General features: G+C 35.3%; 1 protein-coding gene across 1 annotated transcript in view; it reads left to right on the forward strand.

Moving 5' to 3' along the window:
- oaf (out at first) overlaps positions 1-2,751 on the forward strand; it is a 747,676-nt gene extending 744,925 nt beyond the window's left edge. The window contains exon 5 of the mRNA XM_069826820.1: positions 1,884-2,751. Coding sequence (XP_069682921.1) covers positions 1,884-2,242 — 359 coding nt within the window. The 3' untranslated portion in view covers positions 2,243-2,751. The remainder of the gene's footprint in view (positions 1-1,883) is intronic.
- Positions 2,752-23,019: the final 20,268 nt, after the last annotated feature.

Consider the following 23,019-nt stretch of genomic DNA (forward strand, 5'->3'; position numbering starts at 1 on the left):
AGATAGTTTTGCAAACACTGAACGGGAATTCATTTCATAAACACTCGTAATAGTACTTCCTTTTGTGTATATTTTGTACGCGATCACCCCTTTTTCCAGGCCACTCTTATACAGAGCGCAGCTAATATCTGCATTCCGCTCATGAGCTGTGAGCCGGCTCGGAGAGGGCAAACCTTGTGCAGGCCTGCTCTAGAGCGAAGTTAAAAAGTAAAGGTGATAGTGCATCTCCTTGCTTTAGCCCACAGTGAATTGGACCAGGGACAATTTCTCAGGGCATGCTATGCTTGCTGCCCAAGCCCAATATTTTCGTTGAATGTGTATTTCTCAAAATGGCGTTACGTACATTAAAATTTATTTTGATTTTTGGAATACTGTATAGGCGTAACCATCCGCAGGTTGCACACCGCAAGTATCGCAACGCTTACTCGTTTCTTGGAGCTACAGGGAAGACTTAGAAATAGCGAGAATATGATGCGCGCGCAAGTGCCTTCCTCCTTGGTCCGTCCTATGCGCACATGCTTCTGCTATGTGTTGTTTGAAGCTCTGGTCCGAGAACTACACCAACGACTATTTAACGTTACACAGAGCAATATTGACAGCGGGAATGTGCTGTGATCTGCGAGTGCAATGTAATTGTATGAGCGGAATGCATGTGTTAGCTGCTGCATGTATTATTAATTCTTAAACATTAATTTGAAGTATTGCAATGAGTTAGGAACTGTGTGTCATTGAAACCTTATTATTAAATCCATTTTCCCGAAGGACTATTCAACAGAAGACAGACATTATAGAGAATATGTGTGCTCGTTCAGTGCAGCTCAATACAACAATGTGCATTGGTTGGCAGGGTCGAAAAAACTAAATAAACTGTTTTGTTGGCCATGTTTATTATATTATATCGAACTTCTACATCTGATCCATGACTCATAATGATTTCATAATTATAAAATAAATTATGAATTATTATATCCCCCCATCTTCCCCTATGAATAAAAGAGCAAGCCTAACTTTCGTGACTAGCATTCGCCCCTGTTGGAAAAGCATCTGACAGAAACTGACCTATACGAACTCTGCTGTACGTTTCACTGAGACACATTTTAATTAATCGAACTACTGGGTGTTCATTTCAAAGTGTGTCATGACGTCAGTGTTGTTGGGTCACCGATTTGAAGCGAGTTTCAGCTTATATGTCAGAGAAGTTGCCTATTATTTAAGGCGTTCTTCAATCTGAACTTGAGAACGTGTACGGTATAACTTGAACGTCGTAGCAACAGATGGCGGTATGTACGGTCTGTGTGCTACCATAACCTCTTTCGAACTGTGTTTTGCGCCGGCAAGTCGTACGCAGGGTATTTGTTATCATCGGTTGCGTACGGTAACATTCCACAACACAAATCAAATGCTCCGTGTCCATGTTGAGCGTCGAAGTTAATGTCAACAAATACATAAGTAATCGTCTTAACCCTTTCCCCATATCCCGACCGTACGTATTTCCAAACAGTTCACATTCCTGCCACTACCGGCGTTACCGTACGTATCGGTACGTACTCTTCAGAATGAACCCCGTACTTGCTAGGCAACTTCTCTGCCTCACAGGTTATACACCTCTGCGGAAGTGTAGGAAGATTGAATTCTCTAGGCTCATCGGCTAGCCACATGACGGCATACAGCGAGCCATGACACATTTTGAACTGAACACCCAGTAGTTTCTTGGGAATACCAAATTCAATAAGAATATCATATAAAACTTCTCTCTTAACCGAGTCATATGCCTTTTTGAAATCTATGAATAACTGATGCACTGTGCTCTGCAATGTAGAGACTATTCTTTTATATGTTGTGTATGGATTTCATTACAAGGCGATAATTTTGTGTCGTTGCAGGTGCTTCACTATCGGTGCTGATGGGTGCCGTGACTCGATACCCGTCTCCAGTTCGTCACGACGCCGCCGTCGCCTATAACGTAGTAGAAGACGATCCCTCTGCAGCTGCAGGGGTGTCCGATACAACAGCGTCCACAGGACGGTGCCTCGAAACTATAGATCCATGGACGCCATGCTTATGTCACCTTGAGATGTGCATAGGTTGGTACCCCTGCGGACTCAAGTACTGCAAGGGTAAGGGTGATGGGAAAGCGGGGTCGGTTGGTGGAAGTTATCGTTGTGGTATCAAGACGTGCAAGAAATGCAGCCTCTTCTCGTATTACGTTCGTCAGAAACAGCTCTGTCTATGGGACGAATGACCCAGAGCCCACAGTTGAGGGGCACGTGAAAACTATGTGGGCTATGTTTTGTACTAGAAGTGATGGTTACCAATTTTAAGTTTGTAGTGTAGATGTACTGCCAGTGAATTCAAACCTATTGGTTTAGTCTCTATATTCATGTTTTCATTTTTATATCGTTTTTGTTTTCTTCCAGAAGAGAAATATTTTATTATAACGTCAGCTAAATCCGTTGAAATAGTCTTTGACAGTCTGATAGTCACCATTGGTACGTTTCATGGATTACAACTTATGATTAAAGGAACGAATTAATAAGGAACCCCATCTTCCCTGATGGGAGAATGAAGATTTCCAAAGATAACCACTCCAATTAATTAAATGAGTCGAATATAAAAGGAATCTAAATATGAATATACAGGGTGTTTCAGAAGTGATAGTGAAAAATTTAGGGATGAGAAGTAAAAACGAAGAGAAGCCAAAGAGTTCCAGTAAACATGGGTTCCGCAATTTAACCATTTACGACAGTGGTGGGCAAAATGAACGCAACCCACAAGACAGGCATCTCCTAGTACATATTGTGGGAGGAGTTGCACTCTACAGTGCAGTGACGGATTTACAGACAGTTTCGCGATTACACTCCTACCTACCATATGTAGTTAGAATAGTCCATTCACGTGATGTTTAATTAATCATTTTTCAAAGGAATTTCTTCGAAATTGGGATTTACAGCTGTGCATGCATTTTCAGTTGCGCAAGGAGATGAGCATCGCTTAAGCGGGATCTGTGGCTGGACTTTATAAATTTCATTTTAGACAACAGCTGTTCGCATTGGTAGGTTGATGAATACATACCGTCATTTCCCATAACTATGGTCCTGGAACACAACTATGGTCCACGATACAACTATTCAAAGAACAATGTTACTTCGTAAATTTAATTAAGCTAATACAATAGTTTCTTGTGATGTTTGAAGGTAATACGGCAATAAGCGATGTTTTACCTCAGTGATTAGTTGATCATACGAAACTGTAAGTTATATACGTATATATATTGAATACGCTTCTATTTTAGAAATTATTGTAAACGTTTTTGCTATATGAACGTAATATAAACGGTTGTATGTGTAATGTAATTCGTGTGTTTTATAGTCGTAATGTATATATCTATACTACAGTACCTTGAAAAGGATTATATATTATATATATTTAATAAATTCATTTCTATCACTTTAAAGAGACTCTCTTCTGTGACTTTATAGGGTAAACATCACGATATAAACTGCCATAATAAATGGAGAATAATTAATTAAAAATAATCTATACAGACTCTTCCTTACTAAGATTAAAGTTTAATAATAAACTTTCATATTACAGAACAGAGCATAATAGTGTGTTAGTTGGGAGGCTGGAGAAAAAATATCTTTGGACAGGCCGAGACGTAGATGGGAGGAAAATATAAAATTGGATTTGAGGGAGGTGGGATATGATGGTAGGGACTGGATTAATCTTGCTCAGGATAGGGACCGATGGCGGGCGTATGTGAGGGCGGCAGTGAACCTCCGGGTTCCTTAAAAGCCATAAGTAAGTAAATATTACAGAAAAGATTGATTTTTCCTGGATGGTTTCATGGTAACATACTTGCTACTAGATTCAAAGTTGACGTAGAGGGCAACAAGTTTTTAAGGATGGCAAAAATCATTAGCAAATAAATGTATGTTGTATATCTCGCTAAAGAAATGAAAATCTTACTATCAGACTATCAAAGACTTGAATCGTATGTGAAAATTTGGCATCTACCAAGTATTCAGTCTTAAGATACAAAATATTCTATTTTCTCTTTTGAGGATGAAGTTATACCACTTTCGATTGATTTTTTAAGACTGGACTCTGTACATCGTGTCCAACTTAAAACGGCAATAAAAATGATATAAGGTACTTATAACTGAAGATGTATACGATAAATAGAAAAAAATCTGCCGATACTTACTTGATATTGCACCTCTTGTAATTGATGTAACAATTATGTAGTTACCATGGAGTTGTAGCTAGTTTGAAAAATAAAGAAACTGTTAATTCTACTGTCCTCCAACAGGAGATTAACCGTGAAAGGAACGTGCTTACTATTGCGTCATCTATTGCAGCGAAGTAGATAGATAATATTACCGTTATAACGTCAGTTTAAAAACATGCGCTCTCCTGCATATGTTATTTCCTGTATCCAGGGATTAAAAGACCTGGAGATTAACCGTGATCTAATTTTTAACTAGGGCAGTATAAATATGTGTGTATCAGTGTTATCGTTTGTGCTTTGAGAGTTAGCCAATGGAGATGCGTGTACCCACGTGTGTAACCTTATGACATCAACATTCATTCACAGCATTACCCCGCTGCATCTCATTCCCCTGTGACTTTCTCCTGATTGGAGTACAGTATAAAGGTACAGGCATGTGGATGTTTCAGAAAAAATCTCATGTGTTCTTTGGTTAACAGAAACAAAGTATCTTCGTCGGACAAACATGCATGATCCAAGTATGAGTTGTCTTCGTAATGTTTTGCCAAGACAGTCTCAGCAAAAGCCTGCCTTTTAACTTCATCTTCGGCCATGATCTGCTGTGTTATTTGAATGTTTCTCGCATAAGTAGGTTTTTGCCACAAAACATTGTGATTTGTACTGCTCGTCGATTTTTTCCTTGGTAGGTGTAAATTAACTTCGAATCTATTTAATGTTTTCTTGAGAAACGTCTCTCTTGGAATGCTTACCAGTTTTCGACAGCAAGCTTCCAGTTTGCCTGAACTTTGTATCCTACACCATTAAGCCTGGTTCACAATAAACCGGGAACGGAAACGACGAGAACTAGAACGGAAATAATGTTAAAATAAATGCATTTAAATGTGAGCATTCACAATAGTTAATTGTGAACGCTCATATTTAAATACGTTTCTTTTAGCAATATTTCCGTTCTCGTTCTCGTTGTCGGTTCCGTTCTCGGGTTATTGTGAACCAGCCTTTATTCTCTTATAGTCAGTAATGGGATCGTGTGTTTCAAGGTTGAACTCCCGACGAAACGGACGCTGTACACCCTTTGAAGGCTGGTTCACAATAAACCGGGAACAAGAACCAGAACGAGAACGGAAAGCGAAGAACGTGAACGTGAAGATTTTTGATTCACAATAAACCGAGAACGGAAACGGCTATGCATATCGATGTGTACGTCAGTAACGATATGTAAAGTCGATATTACGCATTCTGATGTTATTTGTGTACAGTAGTGGGGAAAAAAACCCCGGACCGACCCTTGTAGCTGATTTCAGAGTCACAGATTCAAATTTTGCTAGTCACAAAACACATCCATCTTGTATAATTAATTGTAACAATGAAATTTATTGCATTTGTTCGATTCTTATCGGCTTTTGTTTCCTTCAGTGCCTCAAACTTACAGACGAAAAAACTTTGAGAGTTTCATTTTCATCTGGCATCAATATTACATTTCTACCTCTATTCGGCAAAGATAACTGCGTATTTTTACATTAAATAGCAGTACATACCTCTGGCTTCACTATCCATATTGAAATTACCACAGTTTGACACGATACATAGCACAAGATTCTTCTGTATCAGCTACAAGGGTCGGTCCGGTTTTTTTTTTTTTTTGCCACTGCTGTACACTTGACCAACGGCATTCTCTCATGAGTACAAGCCAGTCAAAATAAACACAGATTAACCAACTTCGAAATTTAATGCTCGGAATATTAAAAAATTCAATTCACGTGGTATTCTGGTCACATATACACGTAGCATATATTGAAAGTGATTCTACTACAAGCAATGAATGGACAAGATATTATGTCACGGCCTGCTTGCTACAAAATATACAACCAAATAGCTTTTTGATGACAACAGAATGAATCTAGTAGGCTGTGATCGGAAACGAGAACAGCAAAGTTAAAACTTGGGCAAACTCTCACGTTCCCGTTCCCGGGCTCAGGCAAGTTTCTCGTTAATTGTGAATGCTCACATTTAGATACATTTATTTTAACAATTTTTCCGTTCTCGCACTCGTGTCGTTTCCGTTCCCGGTTTATTGTGGATCAGTCTTGACACGAAAATTGGTCTTCGTTCTGAGACTGAAGTTCACCTCGGAATAGCTCGGGAATCATCGTCTGCGTTGTTTACATACGTGCGTTTTACATATGAAGAGTCCACTGCAAGAATGATGGATGTCACTTTCTTGTCGAAAATAAACCAATACTGTCAATGCATAGCTTAAGACATAGAGAATGTACATAGAGAGTTATATGGCATTAACACTTATAGTCATTGTCCAGTAATGATCGGAAAATCACAGTTAAGCTTTGAGCACCAAGCATTTCAAACTTTCAATTGCTTCTCCTGAAAAATGTATTCCAAATGACATCCATCATTCTTGCAGTGGACTCTTCATATAGAGATTCGAAGCCCGATCTTTGTAACGAGAAGAAACAGCTCTCTATCTCAAAGGCATAAAGGCTTCGTAGAGAATAACTCGTTTCGTGACATACAGATACGTCTCTGCTACGACTATCTTCATGCTCAGACCTCTATGCTTAATATTTACCCGTGTGCATCTCCCGTTAATCCGAATGACACCTACTGTTCTCCAACCAGGAGATCAACCGTGAAAGGAATGTGCTTACTATTGCCTCATCTATTTGAACGAAGTAGATAAATAATATTACCGTTATAACGCCAGTTTAAAAACCATGCGCTCTCCTGCATATGTTATTTCCTGTATGGAGGGATTAAAAGACCAGGGGATTAACCGTGATCTAATTTTGTAACTAGGGTAGTATCAATATGTCTGTATCAATGTTATGGTTTGTGCTGTGAGAGCTAGCCAATAGAGATAAGAGTACCCACGTGTGTGACCTTATGACATCTTATGACATCAACATTCATTCACAGCATTACCCTCCTTCGCCTCATCCGGCAGAGACTTTCTCGTGGTTGGAGCACAGTATACAAATTCACGCTACAGGAGAACGACCATTTTCCGTGTCAAAGGATGTACATGTTTAACAGACTTTGTTTCTACTAATAAAAGAACACATAAGTTGTTCTACTGATGCGTCTACATGACTGTATCTTTATTAACAGTTTCTTTATTTTTCAATCTAGTTATGACTCCATGGCAACCACATCATAATGACATAAATTGCAAGATGTGTACTACCAAACCTCGGTATATTTATCTCTGGTTGTCGTGTACATAATCAGTTATACCCATTTGTTTACGTTTTTTTGTTTTTGTTCTTTTTGGTATTTTAAGCTGGTGTATTGTTACAGAAATTAAGAAATTATAGGCTATTAGTATTTTGGAATATAGACAAACAGAAAAAAAAACTTACTGTTATTTTTCAATTTATATATACAGGGTGTAAACGATATGAACTGGCAAAATTATACAGATTGTACATCTCAGTCTACTAAACATGATGTGTATTGAAATTTTATTTTTTCTTCTATTTTTGTTTTTAATTCCTAAAATATAGGATTGATAGTAGTCTAATATTTACTGTTCGAGTAAATGTGAACGTCATTACCAATAACCTTCCGTCTAACACATGCTAACACCACCACAATAGAGAGACAAACAGTACCCTGTTTGTAAACCAGGATATCACCATAGTTGCAGTGTACGTGGCGGAACGAAGTAAATAATGACGGTCTACTATCATTTCCAAAAACATTATACTCACAGATAACATTTTTTTCTAGGAAAGTCGCAAAAGTTAGAGAAACATTTTATTAGACTTTCTTCTTCAGTAATTTATGCTCTATCACCAGTATTTTCTAGCAGTTTATATCGTTTACACCCTCTATATATACAGGGTGAACCAGGACTCTACCGACAAACTTTCACAGGTTGTTCAGGGATGTTGGCTGAGTGTTTTGATGTAAGGAATCTATATTCTCCGGTGATTTACTACTGAGTAATGCATTGTTGATGTGTTTACTTGTAGCATGTCGTTTGGACGGTGATAAAATGGGTTCTGATAGATTACAAGGTAAAATTAAAAGGTAATCAACTAAGTTCTGAAGTAGATACTTAATATCATAAACTGTAATACAAACAATACAAAAATTACATGAGTAATGAAACAAACCTTAGAACAAAACTCATACTTGTTTGTTAAACCTTCACTGTACAGTACCCTGTGTACTCTTCTTCGTTTAAAGCAGCTGTTCAAAATGTCGACCGCCATGATCTCTAAAAACTGTCGCATACGCTCTAGCATCTCAGGCGATTGGCGCATCTCTTCAACGGCTGCGAGAATCCTTGCAACCAGATCCATTTCATTGTCGACTGGAGTCTGTAGAGATCATGGTGGTCTACATTTTGAACAGGTGGTTTAAACAAAGTGAAGAGCACACAGTATACTGTACAGTGAAACAAATATGCGTTTTGCTCTAAGATTTGTTTCATTACTCATGTAATTTTTGTATTGTTGGTATTACAGTTTATGATATTACAGTACCTACTTCAGAAATTCGTTGATTACTTTTTAATTTTACTTTGTAATCTATCAAAACCCATCTTATCATCGTCCAAACGAAATGCTACAAGTAACATCAGCAACATGTTACTCAGTAATAAGTCACCGGAGACCATAGGTCCCTTATATCAAAACAGCCAACATCCCTGAACAACCTGTAAAAGTTTGTCGGTAGAGTTCTGGTTCAACCTGTATATACAGCATATATATACATTCGAATATATATGGACTTCGAACATTTATTGCAGAAATTCTAAAATAAATGTAAAAATATATATATTTATTAAGAATTACAATAATATTATCTTTACAATCTATTACAGTCAGCACTTCATAATGCTGTCGACCAAAATGGTTAGTGTTCACTGGGCAGTTATGTATAGTTTTGTTTAACTTCAATAATGAATTGCTTTAACTGAAACAAGTAATAATCGATTAGTAACCAGGCATACATTTTGAGCAATCGTGCGCATGAGGACTACTTATTTAACGCATATTTGATATTAAATCCAAGACGTGATGAATTAAAACTGATGACAATGATTACGTCTGGTTAGAGCAGACATATTTATATAATTGTGTAATATATCTTCCTTCATCAGGTTTTCCAGAACAAAGAGGGTATAAATCTATAAAGCAGTGCAGCTATAGTGATTAGAATTATAATTTTGTTGGTCTGTTAACATTGCTGTGGAGCGAAAGTAAGTCATTCTGTATGTCTAAGTTGTCCTTAGTGTTCGTGTTGTTACTGTGATTACTGTTTGATCAGAGATTCACGGCCGGTGAAGTTATGAGAACATGAAATCATTGACAAAGCTTCCTTGAGAATGGAAGTAGAGATGAGAGGCTCGTGTTGAACATTGACCACACTCAAAATAATCCAATACCTGAATGAGCGTATTCAAGACAAAGTTTAGTAGGCATTTCTTGCCTGTTCTTCAAAATCAGGTCTGTTATCTATACTGGTTTACCATCTTGCTTGCTGTGGTCATTAACTAGTATTTAAAAATGTCCTACATTGACTGACATTTAACAATCACTTTGAGAGTTACGTTTGCTGAATAAAGCCAATACATTTCATCAGAATACAAGAGGGGAAGCTTTCACTGTATTAGATTGTGGCGTAATTTTGTAGACATCTTTACTGTCTGGTTAAATTGAGTTGCCATCACTTCGAAACTTTTCGGAGACATAGATAAAACAAACTTGCCACAATATTCGTCAGTCATCTAGAAAGTTACCCGTGACAAGTGAATATTGGTAATTCTTTTATACATATTTTAATCGTTGTTAGTCACCTGGGAAAAGCCCTTTATGCCAAGATACCATTGACAACTAGAGATAAGTAGCATGTCACATATATTGCATTTGTTACTAGTCATCTGGACTTATTCTTTACATAGAGAAATCTTTCCCGTTGATTTCGTCATACCAAGGCGTCCGGACGACTGACATAGGCAACGGAAAACGTCAAATTATATTGCAAATATTACTAATAAAATTATCTACACACGGTAGTATCCTACACTCTGTTGGATCCGTTATGCCAAGGCCATTCCGATAACTGGACATAGGCAACAGAAGCACGCCACATATATTGCAGTAATCTATACAGAACAATCTACTGTCTTATTGGATCCGCTACGCCAAGCCATTCCTGACAACTGACCTTGGCAACAGAAGCAGTTTATTATATGTCATTGTTAGTAATAACTAGACATGGTAATTTACACATTTGGGTCCGTTAATCCAAGACAGTACCAACAACCGGACACAAGCAACAGAAGCACTTTTATAGGTCTCTTTCAGTTGTTACTTATCATCTAGATATGGTAATCTACACTGTTGGGCCCGTTATGCTAAGGCAGTCCAGACAACTGGACATGGCAACAGAAGCACGTCACATACATTGCAAATGTTATTAATTATGTGGAATTCTAGATAGATCATATTATTATGTCGGGTACATTATGCCTAAGACAGCCCCAACAACTGGACATGGCAACAGAAGCAGGTCACATACATTGCAAATGTTACCAATCATCTAGAATGCTATATAGAGCATCTTACTGTGTTGGGTACGTTATGCTAAGGCAGTACCCACAACTGGACGTAGACAACAGAAACACGTCATAACTTATATAGTAAGGTGGGTGCTCCTGTTATGGCCATGTTCCTGATATGGCCACCCCCCTATTGTGAGTTAGTTAACCAAAAAATCCGCTAAATTGCAGCAGCATCCAGTGAAAGGGTATTCTGGTATGTCACTTGATCGTTTTCCATCCAGTCAGGTTGAGCAATATGGCGTCAGTTGGCTGTTTTGCAGTTTTCATGTGACCTCTTCTTATTTTTCTCTGGCAAGTCTCCTTTGTTTTATGCATGTTTTTCAAAGACTTGTTTCATGAAAACCATCGTACTCCATTCAGTTTTTAATGTTCTGTTGATTGGTGTTGTAGTTGATGGCGTATCTTTTGCGAGTTGTTCATAATCAAACGATTTTCGTGAAAGCTTACCTGCTCCTGATATGGCCATATCAAATGCACCATGGCCATATCAAATGCACCATGGCCATATCAAGTTCATTTCACTTTTATTCTTTCACCTGACAAATTTACATGCCTTATAGCTGGGATTACGCAAAAAATTTGCATTTTAAGAAAAACAACTTAATTTTTTATGGAAAAACCTGTTTTGACTACACTTTTGAACTATAAAAAATATTATTAATTGTCATTTTATTCATTTTACACCAAAATTATTTAATTTTAATACAACTGCGCTATCAAACTGAAAACAATCACGATTTGTAGAACATGGAACAAGGGTGGCCATATCATGTGCACATGTTCCTGATATGGCCACTAGGTAGACTTTTGGAATTTGGGACTTTTTGGACAATTAAAGCTATTTTTATGGGGAAAGAAAATTGTTTTAAGAAAGTCCATTAGACTGAGAACGAGTAAGAAAAAAGTTGTTTACATTTTTTCAAAATGGCGGCTAGAAAAATTCCCAAACCTTAGCATGGCCATATCAGGGACACCTACCTTATATTGAAAATATTACTTATCTACACAGGATAATCTATTCTGTTGTGTGATCGTTATGTCAAAATAGTTATGACAAAAACAATTGTATGTTTATGAGGTTGAATGATCTGTTGAAAACAACAATTAAAAGCTATATTAAATCTAGTTGGTTAAAGATATATGCCCGATGTAATTAATAAAATCCTTCATAAAAATTTGCCAACTTGGGTAACTTTTATCGCATGTAGAATTTTGCCTTTAGTATCTACAGATAATTAAAGAACAATTTAGCATTGAATACTGAATATTAGGCTCCATTAATTCAGAAGCTCACATAACCTCGTTCTGTATTGAAAATACGCAATTTTGACGCGTTTCTATTTGCAGTGTTTCTGAAAATAGTTGCGAAGAGTTGCAATCTGTTTCTTTCGTCCACTGAAACATTCTGCCGATACGTAAAAATTTCAAACCGCATTTAAGAAAATATTTCAAATTTGTTTCCATGTTATCGCTTCATAAATATCTCAACAGTAACACACAAAAAACAGGACAACAATTTATAATTCTGATACACCTCTGCAGACTGTAGCTGTAAGTCATAAAATCTAGCAGAAATACGATATTGATCAATTTCAGTGAGAATGTTGGTAATTATCAGCATTGATTATGGTATAGGTATTTACATAAGCATTCTTAATTTGTTATTCTTATAGTTATGTTTAATATTTGATTCTAAAATGTTTTGAAATGTTTCTCTATATTCACTTGGGTTGCATTTTGATTTGAAATTATATTTTCCTTGTTGCAAGAATCTTTAAAAGACCATTGAATAGTTTTCACAATTGTGACAATACATCGTGAATAATTTAGTCCAATAATTTTCCTGGTAACATTATTATCCTTGGAGTTACATTTAAAATTAGATATGTTATGAGTTATAAAATGTTTAATATTCATTCGAAAACTTCTCTTAGATACTGTATACTATATTCTTTGAGTATGATATAGTGTATTCTACGAAGTATTATAAATTAAAATATTTACATTTCCTTTGTTGTAAAATATCATGTTTTGCTCAGAAAATAGTTGCAGTTCTATCGACAGACCTTTACTTTTACTTCTTAATCACTTTCATATATACGACGGATTCACAGACCTTTTTCCTTCCCTTTATCTCCTTGAATGCCTTTATTTTTTTAAGATATGAATTTCAAATAAAACTGGCTTTCTTTCATTAAGTGTAATTTCAGCTTTTTTATTTTGGATATAAACAGTTACCATGTTAGTTTTCTGACCGTAGTAACATCCCGAAAAATCTTCAATATTACAGAATTACTAACAAAATATCAATGCTTATATTTACTTAACTCGTGTAAAAATTGATAATTCTTGTACTTATTCTGTTACATTTTCTGCCCTGCTTTATAGATAAATTATTTTTATTCGTATATATAATGTAGTGAATTAATATCCATTTTCTAATGTTTGAAATTTTTCCCTGTAAGTTTAATTTAAAAGGAACGCATGATATTAGCAATAACTCGAAATTGAGAAAATGAAAACTCTTAATTTTCTGTCTTATTTGCTATCGATTTTGTTTGTTAATTTTTATGCAATTGCGTTTGCTTTCGTAAACGCTCAAGATATGACACAATTCTTTATACGTAAACATTAACTCCTATCTTACTTTGATAATATACGTATTTGAATGTAACAACAGTTTTGTTTAAGCTTTACTTCTTTACAACTATATATTAAGTCGTTATAATAATACAAAGGAATGTAATCAAGTGTAGACAGACATAATTTGCAGATTATTTTATATAGTAGTTTTTGTTGTGTTTGTGCCATGAGTATTTGTTATCAACAACTAACATTTTAAGTTATAGTATCGTGCATCCAAAGGACGAGCCGTATCGCAAGAAGTTTGCTGCTATCGGGTTCTTATTATCAGTTTGTGGTGATAATATAGACCTGTCAACAAAATAATACGCGAGTCACTTACAATTAGCCCAAGACTACCGTTTTTCAGCTTTGACACGATAATCTACCGGTTTTAGAAGTGATTGTAATGTTATATTTGCGTCCCATTTTGCTGTTATTATTGTTGTTAACTTTATTCCCCACCAAATTCATTTCTCTCACTTAATCTCTCATGGGTTGGCAGGTCTGATGTTACGTGCTTTCTGCTACTGTCAAGAATGACTTAAGGCGTTAATTTTGTACGTCGCCGATACGGCTGGACGCTTGGATACATTATACAACACTGAGAAATTATGAATATTTATATTTCAAGTAATGATGTATTTAAATTAATTTTCTAACAAAGAAATAGTTTTAAACGATGAATATTTTAAGTTGTAAGGGGTTACGACTATTGGTAGTAGAAGTAGTTGTGTATTTGAATTAATTTTCTAACAAGTATCTTATGTATCTTAACCATTTTCGCAAGGGTATAAGATGAATGTCTCATTTCTGGAAAATTTTGTTAAATGTTCTTCCTTTATGTTAAATCTCCCATTAAGAGTACTGTCTGTTTAACCTCTGACTGTTTATTATTTACATTGTGTCAACTATAGTAAAGAATTTTTGTTAAATAAATATTTTTTTAACTTTCTAAAATATATATTTGGAATTTTCTACATTAAGTTCTTCAAGAATTAAGGCATTCTAATACTTTAATTCTTGAAGCCCTTTCATTTCTCTCTCCCTATTTCTATTTTTTTGTCTTCAATCTACATTGTTATCATGAAGATGTAAGTAAATTATAGTCGCGTCGCTCTAATTTCCGGCAGCCAATCGCGTTGCAGGTCGGCTACATTTAAACGTGTGCGTCTTGTGTGCTGATGAAGACGTTATTTATTTCTTAAGGCTCTATAAATACTTAATATAATCGCCCGCCATTTTCGCTCTTTCGTTGGCGTTCGCAGAAAGCAAACGAAGACGTTATTTGCCGCTCAATTATTTGCTGAATTACAGTGTGTTTGATTTATTATCATAGGAGCTACGACATGATAATGTTTAACGGTGTGGCAAATAGATTCCTCGTATGGTAGCTCGGCAACGAAAGAACAAAAATGGCGAACGATACTACCTACCTAGACTTTATAGAGCCTTCACTTCCTAAGACGTAAGCAGAGAGGAGGAGTCACGCCGGGAATAACAGAGGCGCGACTATAGTAGCCGACAATAGACGTCATGAAATGGAATTTAAATATGTACAGTAGTGGCAAAAAAACCGGACCGACCCTTGTAGCTGATTTTAAAGTCACAGATTCAAATTTTGCTAGTCACAAAACACATTCATCTTGTATAATTAATTGTAACAATGTAATTGATTGCATTTGTTCGATTCTTACCGTCTTTTTTTTTTTTTCCTTCAGTGCCTCAAACTTAGAGACGAAAAAAAGAGTTTTATTTTCATCTGGCACCAATATTACATTTCTACCTCTATTCGGCAAATATAACTGCGTATTTTTACATTGAATAACAGTACATACCTCTGGTTTCACTATCCATATTGAAATTACCACAGTTTGACACAATACACAGCACAGGATTCTTTTGTATCAACTACAAGGGTCGGTCTGGTTTTTTTTGTCACTACTGTACTTTCGAAGATTAGCCATGTTTTATATTCGTATATTAAGTGCACCCATTACTGCGTGGAAGAGAGTCTACAGAGACATGTTTGAGCATCCGCATTACCTGCCATTACCTTTTGACCGCAAAATTAGACCATATTTTCTAAAAAACAACTCTCTAGATATTTAGAAGAAATGGTGTCCTACGTCTATTATTTACTCAAATATGTACGGCTCCATTTTTGTGTTGCAGTGTATTGTGTCACGTTACTGAAGCAACAATGGGCTTTATAATAAGGGATACTACACTGAGTGAACCGTAATTTCAGGGGGTTATTCTTTGAGATATTTCAAACAAAAAAGTTTAATACAATTTTGCTCGTTTTTGCTTGCGTTTCGAAATAAAAATTATTGTGCATCAAACATTACATAGCGTATATATTATTTTAATGTACCGAAGTACATATGATATTTCCATGCAGATATTCTGCGTCATCATACGATGAAAGAGTAATGGAACGGATAAAAATTCTCTCCGGCGCCGGGATTTGAACCCGGGTTTTCAGCTCTACGTGCTGATCCTTTATCCACTAAGCTGTACCGTTCCATTACTCTTTCATCGTATGATGACGCAGAATATCTGCATGGAAATATCACATGTACTTCGGTACATTAAAATAATATATATGATATGCGTAAATCACTTCGTGATTTAAGACGGCGCTTATTCCGTCGGATCCCGGCCAACTAGTCACTCATAACGAGTGCACCTCAGCACATAGTGCAGAGGGCGGCCACTAGAGGGAACCCAAGAGTTGGAACTTAAACTGAGATGATTCTGTCCGACGCCGGGGTGGGTATCCGGTGTGGCTTAGTGGATAAAGCATCAGCACGTAGAGCTGAAAACCCGGGTTCAAATCCCGGCGCCGGAGAGAATTTTTCTCCGTTCCATTACTCTTTCATCATTACATAGCGTGTTTTGAGAAAACCATGTGATTTAATTCCCAATATTTCAGTACATTTAGGAGAACATTGTATTATAATAATAAATGGATCACCTCTGTGGTGTGGGGTCAGCATGCTGGTCTCTTACGCAGAGGGCCCGGGTTTGATTCCCGGTCTGGTTGAATTTCCTGGTTGAGGGTTTTCCCTCAACCGCAAGGTAAATGGCAGGAAATTCGGGCCCTGAATATTACCGGCCTCATTCATCACCGAAATCATATTCATAACAAATCAGTAATACATATACAGTCGCCATCTAGTTCGTGACAACAATAGAACCAGTCTCAACAATAGTACACAGGCCTTCGGATTTCAACCAAAGATTAACTCGCGATATGACCAAAGATGTTGGAGCGAATATAAATAACAGCGAGAAAAAAAATGATTGAAAGAATTCTAGTTTTGTCCTTTAAATGGGCACAAATTTGATCCGAACAAATGTAACTTTTCGTTCTGAGTAGGAATTTTAAAATTTTACATTTGTTCGGATCAAATTTCGGCACATTTAAAGGATAAAACTAAAAGTTCTTTGATGCATTTATTAGCTCTCTTAATTTGACTGAGCATATCGGAAATTAAATCAATGACTTTCCCAAAACACGCCATGAAATGTTTCAATAAAACAATTTTTATCTCGAAAAGGCAGCAAAAACGAGATTTTTTTTGTTTTAATTATCTCAAAGAATAACCCCCTGAAATTAATGGCATTACTTACGGTTCACCGTGTATGTATTAATATAACTTGACGCCCACTTGCTGCTTTTCTGCTTGCTGATTGCGTAAATGCAGTGGTCAATAAATGTCAGCTATAAATTAATATAAGCCATAAACTAATTGATTTTCACCACAAAAGATAACTACACAATAGGCTGTTGAAATTTTACATCGCCTGCTGTGACATCCGGGAGTTTTTATAGCATATTTACAGTATATTTCGTGAACGATGTGATGTAAGATCTGTTTCATAGAATCATAGTTAATATGTTATGGTGAACCCGCATTATCATGTGTGAACATAACAGGTGAGTTCATCTTAAATATTATCCATTTCGTCTTAAATTCAAATGTGAACATATTCCACTTTAGATTTCTAAAGATAAGCGTTCACTACATCGTATCGCACGGATCGGACGAATCGCACGGATCGGAAAAAGACTATATTTGCTGTAATTGTTATGTAACCGCGTTCACTACATCGTACCGCACGCATCGCCTCTCGGCAAATCCGTCCACGTTTCTCGGATGGGCAACTTTTCCGATGCGTGCGATCATGGCCTTCTTTAATAAATCAATTTTAATTGGTCAACTGTTACTATTATGTTGTACCATGCTCACTGTCGCGCCAAAATGGCAGACGGAAAACTTATTTCGCTTGTAGAAAATTGCGATGAATTATATAATTTGAGGTGTTCCCATTATAGTAATCAAGTCATTTTTACATATATATTATGTAACCAATATTTCTTTCATTTCTTCCTCTTCAATTATGACGCATGAAACAATTACAAATTCTTATTCGCTAACAGTCATACTTAATAGACCTAACTTCAACTCCTCTGTTTTCAGCAATGTCAATATCGTACGACGTCATGTTTTAAACAGCTGATAGGGAATCCGATGAGGCGATGAGATGGAGCCGTTACAGTGAACGCACTGCACTTAAAATATTCGTTGCGTGCGATTCGTACGAGGAATGCGATACGAAGTAGTGAACGCTTACCTTAACAGGGATGAAAGAAGGTAGTTTCCTCGACTGTAGTGCTCTATGCAAGTAGGTTATGAGCAGAGACCGGAACTTTAGCAGAACGCCTTTTTAAATGTGTTAAATCTATCTTCATTTTGAAAGTAAGTCTGTACGAATTATACCTTTATGATTGAAACGTCATAGTTTTATGTTGCCCTTTTCTGCCTTTTAAATGCCAAATTTACAAAATAAATGCTTTTTTTTTTCCTTTAATTGATTCTTTATCTATTATTTATTAATTTATTATTAAAAGTTGCCTACAGGTATATTTTAATTTATTTCTATAACCGCTACAATGAAAGTGACTTCACCGAATGTATATTATTGTCTTTCAGTCAGTTCATATTCTCTTTGCAACAATGAGTGCTGCTGTGCTTCAGGTTAAACGAGCGTTGAGCGGATTCTGCCGATTTTGGAATAGACACCGACGCACTTAGGTTAGGTTAAGTTAGTTTAGGCTTTTATTATCCCGTCAAGATGAAGGTGAAAGCGATTGAGTGTGATTTTTTGTTTTCTATGTTGGCAGTTCAAGCACGTCGGTATCTATTCCAAAATCGGCGGAATCCGCTCAACGCTCGTTTCACCACGTTATTTTTAACGGTTATTTTTCTTTCAGTTTTCATTGCGACGTTGTTGTAGCTAGCTAAATATTTCATATCGCAACATATCAGTACAACCAAACACAAAAATTCACTTTTCAAGGCTACTGGGAAGAAGATTTCTTTACTTCAACAGTAATTGCAACATCAAGTCGAAAATCTCAATTTGCATGCGACTTATGTAAAGCTTTTCTTGCTGCCGAAATCTCTTTGTGGAAAAGTGCAAGGTTGTGGGTCTAGTGCAAGGTTTTTGTAATTGCCTTTTATTGTGTATTTTAGCTATTTATAATGCCTTTTTGCCTGCCTATTTTAGCTATTTATGATGTCTTTTTGCCTGCCTATTTTAGCTACTTATAATGCCTTTTTACCTGCCTATTTTAGCTATTTATAATGCCTTTTTACCTGCCTATTTTAGCTATTTATAATGCCTTTTTACCTGCCTATTTTAGCTACTTATAATGCCTTTTTACCTGCCTATTTTAGCTATTTATAATGCCTTTTTACCTGCCTATTTTAGCTATTTATAATGCCTTTTTACCTGCCTATTTTAGCTACTTATAATGCCTTTTTACCTGCCTATTTTAGCTATTTATAATGCCTTTTTGCCTGCCTATTTTAGTTATTTATGATGTCTTTTTGCCTGCCTATTTTAGCTACTTATAATGCCTTTTTACCTGCCTATTTTAGCTATTTATAATGCCTTTTTGCCTGCCTATTTTAGCTATTTATAATGCCTTTTTACCTGCCTATTTTAGCTATTTATAATGCCTTTTTGCCTGCCTATTTTAGCTACTTATAATGCCTTTTTACCTGCCTATTTTAGCTATTTATAATGCCTTTTTACCTGCCTATTTTAGCTATTTATAATGCCTTTTTGCCTGCCTATTTTAGCTATTTATAATGCCTTTTTACCTGCCTATTTTAGCTACTTATAATGCCTTTTTACCTGCCTATTTTAGCTATTTATAATGCCTTTTTGCCTGCCTATTTTAGCTACTTATAATGCCTTTTTACCTGCCTATTTTAGCTATTTATAATGCCTTTTTGCCTGCCTATTTTAGCTATTTATAATGCCTTTTTGCCTGCCTATTTTAGCTATTTATGATGTCTTTTTGCCTGCCTATTTTAGCTATTTATAATGCCTTTTTGCCTGCCTATTTTAGCTATTTATGATGTCTTTTTTCCTGCCTATTTTAGCTATTTATGATGTCTTTTTGCCTGCCTATTTTAGCTATTTATAATGCCTTTTTACCTGCCTATTTTAGCTATTTATAATGCCTTTTTACCTGCCTATTTTAGCTATTTATAATGCCTTTTTGCCTGCCTATTTTAGCTATTTATAATGCCTTTTTACCTGCCTATTTTAGCTACTTATAATGCCTTTTTACCTGCCTATTTTAGCTATTTATAATGCCTTTTTGCCTGCCTATTTTAGCTACTTATAATGCCTTTTTACCTGCCTATTTTAGCTATTTATAATGCCTTTTTGCCTGCCTATTTTAGCTATTTATAATGCCTTTTTTCCTGCCTATTTTAGCTATTTATGATGTCTTTTTGCCTGCCTATTTTAGCTATTTATAATGCCTTTTTACCTGCCTATTTTAGCTATTTATAATGCCTTTTTGCCTGCCTATTTTAGCTATTTATGATGTCTTTTTGCCTGCCTATTTTAATTATTCATAATGCCTAAACTTCCGGTCTCTGATTATAAGAAAGCTGAGCGCAAGATCGACATGCAATCCGATTTTTAAAATTGCTGTATTTTCACAAATATCCAATTCCGAAACGAGAGAGCTTCACCACCGTTTTCAGGAACCTTAAATCGGTCTACATTAACATTTCCAGCCAAATCCATCGTGCCCTACTGAAAACCCTCCCTTGTTAGCTTACTAGGACTGTGTGGTAAAAAAATTGGGTCAATATATGCAATAGTAACGAAGTTGAGAATTTCACCAGTCTCTTCCCTTAACTCCGAACGCTCTAGACCAGGTACGGCCAAACGGAGTACAAGTATAGCTTTCGTCGCACTCGGTTCGAGTCTTGGAAACCACCCCCTCCCTGCGGGGTGATTGACATGTTTGCCGCACTCAATGCTGTAGTATTCGCATTCTCAGCAGCGTCTCTTGGAGAACAGGTAATTTAACGCGACTGACGTGTCTCTTTCTAAGGAGCTTTCGCAAGCGAAAAAATCCAAAAAAAGGTATCATTTTCACAAAAAATGAGAAGACTAATTTTTGTTTGTTGTGAAAAGGAAGACTACATTCGATGTTTCATGTGCTCTAAAGTGTTACGGGCGGTAAAGAAAAAGCAACATTCAACATCATTGTCAACTTAATCGTCGTGAATGCAGTGAAATTAAAGGTAAGAATATTATTCTACATTTTTACAAGTAGGCCTATATAACACGAAGCCTCGTCAAAATATTTGGAAAAATATCGTTGTTCGTTTATTTCTGTTATATTGAGCTTATTTTGCACTGTTAAAAAAAACACATAATAGTCGATGGGGTGACGTGATATAGGCCTATATTAAGAATAACTTAATATGTTAAGAGAGCAATAAGAGATATTTTAAATTTAAAAAACAATGAACATTGTTAACCGTTTCTATTCAATTCAACATTCGTGCAGTTTATTACTCCATTTTTTTTCATCATTAATTTACCTACATACTTAGAAACATTGATAGATAGTCTCAGATCTAATATTCACATACTTAACGTACGTCATAAATACTCTTAAAACGTCAACGCTTAAGTATTGCTATTCAACGCGGAAATGCAATGAGCGTTTTGGGTACTCTTCCAGAGTCCAGGCCTTTGGACGAACCTTTTCTCCTGTAATTTTTTTTTATCTCTATGTAAATGTTTATATTTAGTGCAATTGTAACGGTGAAAATATTGTTAATCCAATAATTTTTTTAATTTTTTTTTCATAAGTGTATATTATTTTTGGGAGTGTTTTTGTAAGTTTGACTATTTATTTATTTATTTATTTATTTATTTATTTATTTATTTATTTATTTATTTATTTCAAATATACAGAATAAAGAAATGTAATTACAAACCAAACAAAGAGAAATACAAATAAAATAATACAAGCAATATAAAAAGATGATACAGTAGTAATTTTATGATTTTGTTATTGATATGCTGATAAATTATTTGTAATGATATTTCATTATATAACTTAAAAAAATAAACACTTGAAGCAATTACTAATTTATGCTTTTCCAAAAGAATGGGGATTTTTATAACTCAGTACCTGTCTCTGCTAGAATATTGTTTATGTATAATTTTAAAACTAAGATGTATATAGGCTATATAAGTAATTGGTTTGTCTCAACAACACTTTATTTCTTTCAAGAATACAGACGTGGACAAATTATTAACAAAATTGACGATTTTTATGATAATTCTATTTACAAAAATTGACTTTTCAATTTAGACTACAGTTGACAATTTTGCATATTTCTATCATTACAGTAGATAGAAATATGCGAAAATGTCAAATGTAGGCTGTTCTAAATTGAAGAATCAAATTTTGTAAAAAATATATAATAAAATCTTCAATTTTGCTAATAATTTGTAAATATGCAAAAATGTCAACTGCAGTCTAAAGTGAACAGTAAAATTTTTTAAAAGTATATAATACAAATCTTCAGTTTTGCTAATAGTTTGGAAATATCCAAAATGTCACCTGTAGTCCAAATTTAAGAGTCGAATTTTGTAAAAATATACAAAAAACTTTACTTTTGCTAATAATTTATAAATATGCAAAAATAGCAATTGTAGTCTAAATTGAAGAGTGAAATTTTGTAAAAATATACAATACGAATCTTCGATTTTTCTAATAATTTGGAAATACGCAAAGATGTCAACTGTAGTCTAAATTGAAGAATTATAATTTGTAAAAATATATAATAAAAATCTCCAATTTTGCTAATAATTTGTCCACGTCTGTATTAAGTTTGTCAAAGTGTTTGTGTAGTCAGTGAAGATGCCATCCAAGTATTAGACAATATAATCAAATCAGATACCTTACTATAATAATACCGGACAGCTGTATACTAATAGCATTGGCGTGAGTGCGAAATATTGCGGACCTGACATCTAGCGGAGGGGGATGGAATTATGTCCACATATACAAATATTAACATAGCGAGATTCGGACTATTGTTTAAAACGTGAGTTACTATTGTGGAATAATATATGAAACACTTAAGAAATGTTGAATAGTATTTAATGTAAAATTATTATCTTATGTCAAAGCTGCATATTATGAGAAATATTACATACTTCATATTACTTT

The sequence above is a fragment of the Periplaneta americana genome, chromosome 5 (assembly GCF_040183065.1).
Source record: "Periplaneta americana isolate PAMFEO1 chromosome 5, P.americana_PAMFEO1_priV1, whole genome shotgun sequence".
Classification (NCBI taxonomy): Eukaryota; Metazoa; Arthropoda; class Insecta; order Blattodea; family Blattidae; genus Periplaneta; species Periplaneta americana.